The sequence below is a fragment of the Chaetura pelagica genome, unplaced genomic scaffold (genome assembly GCF_000747805.2).
Source record: "Chaetura pelagica isolate M959 unplaced genomic scaffold, ChaPel_1.0 scaffold1157, whole genome shotgun sequence".
Taxonomy (NCBI): Eukaryota; Metazoa; Chordata; class Aves; order Apodiformes; family Apodidae; genus Chaetura; species Chaetura pelagica.
This window is the reverse complement of record NW_009953930.1, coordinates 66,217-73,253: the sequence shown is the minus strand read 5'-3', so window position 1 is coordinate 73,253 and position 7,037 is coordinate 66,217. Positions and strand designations below refer to the sequence as shown.

At 44.6% G+C, this 7,037-nt stretch overlaps 1 protein-coding gene across 3 annotated transcripts in view; it reads left to right on the top strand.

The window, feature by feature from the left end:
- The first annotated feature begins 5,533 nt into the window (after nt 1–5,533).
- CNOT1 (CCR4-NOT transcription complex, subunit 1) overlaps nt 5,534–7,037 on the top strand; it is a 56,174-nt gene continuing 54,670 nt past the window's right edge. For all 3 annotated transcript variants that reach the window (XM_010001683.1, XM_010001684.1, XM_010001682.1), the window contains exon 1: nt 5,534–5,819. In XM_010001683.1, coding sequence (XP_009999985.1) covers nt 5,718–5,819 — 102 coding nt within the window. In that variant the 5' untranslated portion in view covers nt 5,534–5,717. The remainder of the gene's footprint in view (nt 5,820–7,037) is intronic.

Below are 7,037 nucleotides of genomic sequence, written 5' to 3'. Positions count from 1 at the left end.
CCCCCCCCCCGCTCCGAGGGGCCCCTCCAGAGGGCCCGGCTGAGGTGGCACGGGAGGTGTGAAGGCGTTTCTCTTCCTCGTCCTGCTCCTCAGAGCGTTGGTCGGGACAAGCGGAGTTGTGTGCGACCGAGGGGGGAACTGCCCGGGGTTTGGCTCGGAGGCCTCGTTGGAAAATCAGCCCTGGTGGGACTTAACCCGGAGGAAACAAGTGATCTGTAAGCAGTGAGAGATAGTGAATAATCCGGGGGTAGAGCCTGCCTGCAGACCGCGTGGAAGAAAAGCTTCTGGGCACTGCCCCCCAGTTGGGAACACGTTGCCCATTTTTTTGGGGGGGCTGGTTTTGAAACGAAGAAAAAGCAACAGTTGGTTGTTGGACAGATGCCGAGTTGTTGGGAATAGTTCTCTTAACTCAGAGAGGTGCCACATTCTCTTTATACAGTGAGCAGTCATAGTTCGGTATCAACAAACCAGTAACAATTTGGGGTGTGTTTACAACAGAAGTGAGATGATACCAAAAAACACAGCACTTAGGTCTGTTGCTGCATCATGAGATCCTACTTGTTGGAAGGAAGCAGAGCATCTGTTCTCGGTGGAACATTTCTTTTAAGCAGGTAACAAAGTAGGTGTGATACCTGACAAGTGATTCTTAGCACACTCAACTTAAGTGTTTGCTGTCTTTAAAGTATGTTTCCTGTTTCTCAAGTACAGTGGCACTTAATTAAATTATAGGCAGGATGAGTCCCAGTGAGGTGACTGTTTTGTAACCAGGAAACAAACTTTGTTGGTGTTCTTTCTAGAGTAGTTGTTGCCTTGTTTTTTTCTACCCCTATGCTTGTAAGTTTGATGTTAATTTTTTATTCTCTTGGCCTGGTGTGTCCAACCAAACTCAGCTTCCTTTCTGTAGAGAAACACCCAATCCTGTTTATCCTTCTAGTAAAGTGCTCCTAGATATTTAGTTCATTGATGCTGTTGGTGCTCAATTGAGTAAGTGGAAGAGAAACTGTGCAAACATAAAAAAAGTGGACAGTGATGCTTTGTGACCCTGTCATAGGTCATTTGTGTTGGGAATTCTTACCACTCAGTTGAGGACATAAAATTATTTTAGCCAGGTTTCTCTTTTGGTCTGTATCTATCCTTCCTGTCTAAGTACTGTAGTTCTCCTTTGCCTTTTGAAATAGCATTTGACTATTGTAAAACAGCTTTTTGGATGGGAAACATGAGCATTTTCCTCAGTTTCCCTTTCCCAGAAACTTTACTCTGTAGCATTAGACTGAAGGGAGTGCAGGAAGTGAAGAGTTTCTTGGGAGTTTTTTTACAAACAATCCTAGTTGAGATGTGGAAATGCCTGAAACAGTCATGTCATGATTGAGGTGTGTCTGATCTATCTGAGGTAGGTTCCCAACCTGAAACTTAGAGTGTGGGGACAAACATGTGGGCTTAGTTCAGCTGCTTTCTCTAAGCTAAAGCTACCATGTCTAATCAGCATCGTGGCTTCCAGTTGGTTGGAATTGTGTCCAGTATTCCAGTAGATGGACTGTTCAGGTGGCTTTTCTGTGTGTCAACACCTACATTTGAACAGGACACCTCAATCAGCAGCTTATTGTCCTGTTAAAAGTGACTCACACTGACAGGTTTTTCTCCCTGTAGGTTTAAAAATGATAGCTTGAAATCCAGTTTAATCATGGGGTAACTCAAAACCCCCTTCCTCCCTTGGAGCCCTTCTCCTGAGGGATGTTCTGCTCCTCTCCATGTGTTCTGTTTGTCCATGGGTTTGAGAAGGGGATGAGAAATCACATTCTGAAGGACACCTGTGGCCGTGGTGCTTTTAGCATGATTTACATGATGATTTTGGCAGGAGTTTAGAACTTCATCAGTGAAGGTGTTGCTGTTTCTGTCACTCAGGCTCTTTTATCCTCCACTTGGCCTAAAATCTTTACAGCTCTTGAAGCCCAGTGGGGAGCAGTTACTTACCTCTACAAAATAATAAACAATATCCAAAGCTCAGCTTAAAATAATTTTCAAAGCACTTTGTTTGTAAGGCTGGTGGCCAATTTGTGCAAAACTTCAGGTTTGTCATCTTCAGCAGCAAGGCTTCATTACTGCAAGTGGTTGGCTTCAGGTTAGCAGAGTTTTCTGTCAAACCAACCTTTGGTTACCTAATGGCCTTCTCTATTTTGTGTTTTTGGGATTCTTACCTAAACTTTTTCATCTTTATGTTTTAATAACCCAGCAGGACTCTGCTGTTGGAACAAATCTGCTGAAATAGATGCCAGATGCTTTGCTGGTGGCCTGTTGATTTCCTTAGAAACTCTGGAGGTGATGGAACACTGAGTCCATTAAATTGTTTCTACCTTTAAAAAATCATCTGTGCTGCACAATATACAATGACAACGTTTTAAGAGCTCCCAGGTCCCGTGTCTGGTAGCTTAATCCATTACTGTATCATAGGAACTGTAATTGGAAGTAGCTAATTCCATCAGTAAATGGAAGTTTTGGGGTAAAATCTTTCTGTCTGAGGCTTGAACTCTCTGAACCTGTCAAGATGGCAGGTTTGCCCATGGACTGAAAGCTTCTTGAATTGTTGAGGCCAGTGTAGGGAGATTCATTCCCACTAAGAACATAAGCATCTAAAAATAAAGGCTGCTTTGCATAGCATTCATAGCTTTCTTCATCAGTGCTGCAGAAACTGATTTTTAGCCTTGTGATGAATGACCAGAGGTTACCTGTGCACCTCTGCTTTCTGGGCAGGGCCCCCTTAATTTCTCTGTTTTTTTCTCTCTTCCTGAAAGTTACCTTGCACCATTTTCAACTCTGAAATGCTGTTAAGTCTGGGGCTTGTGAGAGCTGGCAGGTTTTTTCAGTGCAAACCATATCTTTAGCACATTTTTAGGTAGCTGCTTCCTTCAGCTATTGTGTTCTGTCCTTGAGCCATCGTGTCTGCTCTGGCTCTTCTGCTTCCTTGAAAGAGAAAATCCCATTTTTACTCCAGCTTGAGTTCTCTGGTGTCACTGCCAGGTTTTTACAGTTGGAAAGTGGCAAAGCTCGTTGTGCTTCCATATGATGAAAGCATCTTGGGATGGTAGTCTCTGCTTTTAGTGGGAGAAAAAAAGAACAGGGGCTGGGGTGGTCAGTGCAGACTGCAGGGAGGTTCAGATTTACAGCTGAGTCCAGCTCAAGAGTTCAGTACCTAAAAGCTTGATGTTTGGGTGGAGTTAAGTGTGATGGTTGTGCTGTCCGAGGAACAATACCCTGAGAAATGTGTGTTTACTTCCCAGGGGGCCCAAAAGACAAACTCTGAAACTTCAGTCCTGGCCATAAAATGACCCGAGTTGGAGCTCTGGTTTGTGTCCTGTTCTTGAGTTCTGAGTTCAACCGGCCCTTGAGCTCTCCAGGCTGGTGCTCTGAGAGGGACTGAGTTCCCCTGGCCAGCTGCTAGTGGTGGCTTTTGTAGGTGCAACTGCTGTGGCATCAGGGCCTGGTTGCTTGATTTTTAAATTAACTTTTTCCCACCTTGCCAGTAAGAACATCTGGGAAAGCATCCACCAGTGACACTTCCTGGATTATTCCAAATGAGGAATGGAGTTCTTTTAACCCAAACAACCAGGCACTGTGCTCCTGAGACATCTTGATAACTTCTGTGCCTTTCCCCCTTCCTACAGAGCTGCTTCATGGTAGGCTTTTAAAGCTGTAAATAAAGATAATGAATCACAGCTTGTCAGATGTACAAAAAAACAAGTTGGAAGTTTTCTCTAATTGTTGCTGCAGTTTTAAACATACTCTGAAATTCTTTCATGGCACAGCTGCTTTGTCAGTTGAAGAATGTTTTCAATATTACCACTTACATTCTTTTCTCACAATAAGTAAAGGTGTTTTATATTGCAGGTAAGATCTGATGTAGCTTCTAGGAGTACACAGGATTTTCTGTGGTATAAAGAGGGTCTGGAAGTCAGTTGGTTACTTAACTTTCCATACAATTTACCCATGTTCTTATTTAATGTATTAAACTTTTCCCAAAGAGCAGAATGAGCTTGTGACAGGATTTGCTGCTCCTGATGCTTTTTGCTGTCTGTTGAGGATGGAGAGTTAAGTTTCCCTCAGATGTTGCATGTAAACCTGCTAGTCCTTCTGAGATGAGTCTTGCTGCTGCTTCTGCTGGGGTTCACCTAGAGTTTCTTTCCTGGGTGGTGGGAGAAAACGTGTTGAAGCATGGGCAGATGTCAAAGAAGTTGTATTTCTAAGTGAAAACTTCTGTGTAAAGGGAGAGGAGGAAAGAATTTTTAGTTGTACCCAGCCCAGCCTCCCTGCTGTTCCTGGGGAATTCTTGCAGAAGGATGGCCAGCACATCCAGCCACACTGCTGCAGGGCTTGGGTTCTGAACTGATTTGCCCTGAGCGTGATGCCTGCCAAGGTAGCACATCCTCTTTGCCATCCATCTCAGTGAGGAGGCAGAAATCCTGTACTGGTGGGTTTGGCTGTGCAGCCAAGACAGTAAAGCAACAGTTTTGAGTCTGAGAGTCATCCTCAGACTTGGCATGAAGCCTAGTAACCTTTGTGTTATGATCAAGTGGAGCTTCCAAACAGCAAATCTCCAGCTTGGTTCCACTTCTGATAAATCACAGTGTTGCAGCTGAGGGTTTCCTTGAGGGCTCCTCGTGCTGGTTGTGCAGGACTTGCTTCAGGATGCAATGTTATCCCCTTGGCAATCTGTGCTTCAACAGACGAGATGTCCAGTGCCAAGTTTGGTGTTGTCATAGCAATTGATTCAGCTGGCAGGCTCTGCTGGTGCAGCTCGCTGGGAAGCTGCTCTGTGCAAGCCAAACGTGAGGCTGAGTTTATTGCAGCTCCTTGTGTGTGTTGCTCATTTACCACGGCTTGTTTTTGTGTGCGCGTCTTGAGTGTAACATAGCCAGGCAAAATATCACAGAGATGGTTAAAAAGCATTTATTTTTTATGTATATATGAGCTTGTGGTTGATGCTTTGAATGATTCTGGCCTCTGCTTGTTGCTGTGTGCTACCCAATTCACTCTACATCTTGTTTTCATCTTTCTCCCCGAGCTGAAAGGGCAGTTCCTCCTCAGGTGGAGCTGTTTGCAGAAATTATACTGTGCTGGGGGACTGTGAAAGCAACTAAGCTTGTGTTGTGAGAGCTTATTAGTACTTCTTCTTTCTTGTGGATGTAGTTTTGGCAAATGGTTTATGGGAGTTAAGCTATCAAACATGTCTGTATCATCAATTTTTTGGTTAAATTTGTTTTTCCTGTTTGCTGAGCAAGCATGTAAGCAAAAACATGAATGAAAAAGCTCTGAGGCAGAATGCTGAATTCTTCTAGGAAATAACTTTCCTGCAGTGTTCCAGTGGAGGTAGAAAATATATGGAGAAGCCACTAACTGCTTTTAGCACCTGATCAACAGCTGAAAGAGACGGATTTTTTTAATTCAAACCCCTACACATCTTGTTTTAAATGGACTGGTTCCCTGACAAGGCAAGAGCTTGAACATAGTTGCTGCAGAACTGAAATCTAATGCAATCTTCTCTTTCAGGTGCCATGTTTCAGAACAGAGGAAGACAACTGAGAAAGAAGAGCTGAAGAAAGTGAACACAGAAGCTGATCCAGGCTAATTGGGGGAAAAAAAATTAACCTGTCTCTGAGGTGACTAAAGGGGAATAATGGTGATTTTGCGCCGGGCTCGGCCGCCTGCTTCCGCCCCAACCAGCAATGAATCTTGACTCGCTCTCGCTGGCCTTGTCTCAAATCAGCTACCTGGTGGACAATTTAACCAAGAAAAACTACCGAGCCAGCCAGCAGGAAATACAGCATGTAAGTAAACTCATGGTGCTGCAGAAGAAACTTTGGAGAGAAAAAAATGGAGGCATCGAACGGAGTTTCTCTTCCCATCTGAATTGTAACCTGCGGTGGTTTTGTGTGCGTTGGTGTGGGCTGTTTGCTGCAGGGTTGATAAGTGCAGCTCAAGGCTCTGGTGTTCCTCTTGGTTTCATCTTTTGGGTCATGGAATAAGGCAGCTCAGAGCTGAGACTGGTATTAACTTTGTTGTGGAACATTAGGATTAACTGCTGCTCTTGGAGCGTGGTATGCAAAGCTTCTCTAACTCCTTCAGGTTAAATCTTTCAACTTTTGGGCATTGCATAGGACATTGTTTGTTGAGAGAGAAGAGAACATGACCTTATAGGAGCCTTCCAGTATCTGAGTGGGGCCTACAGAAAAGCTGGGAAGGGACTTTTGACAAGGACATTGGGTAACAGGACAAGGGGGAAGGGATTAAAACTGGAAGAGGGAGATTTAGATTAGACATGAGGAGGAAATTCTGGAGTCTGAGGGTGGTGAGACCCTGGCCCAGGTTGCCGAGGAGAAGCTGTGGCTGCCCCATCCCTGGCAGTGTTGAAGGGCAGGTTGGATGGGGCTTGGAGCAACCTGTGCTGGTGGGAGGTGTCCCTGCCCATGCAGGGGGGTTGGATCTAGGGTCTTTTAAACTCTTCAGAGTTGTTGCACTGAAAGTGGGGTGGGTACATGGTTACTTACATCTGAATGTGTTCACTTACCTGAAACAGAAGTGTTTTGTTCCTCTTCTGATGAGGTACAGCTTGGTGGTGAAGCCAAGCTGTCTTTCTTGGCCCTGGGTTTTCAGAAGACAGGTGGAGTAATTGCAGATTGAACCCCAAATATCTAACATCTGGGCAGGAATTCTCGTTTAACTGACCCTTTTAAAAATAACTCTGACTGGCAGGATGGTCTGAAAAGCATTATCTGCAGAGGAGTGCTTAGGAGGAAGTGAATGTTACTGAGCCAGTTTTAGAAACTGGTTTAGCTCAGTTCCCAGCAGACAGCTGAGCCAGTTAGGTTTTTTTTCCTTACCCTAGTGCAGTCCTGCAGTGATTTGAATCAGATTAGGAGGCCAGAGGGCTTGAGCAGAGTGAGTTTCTGGTAACAGCCGAATTCTTTAGAAGTGCATTCATTACTTATCTTGAGGTGAGAGGGGGTGATTGATTATGGAAGCCATAAAAGAGAGTCAATCTCTTG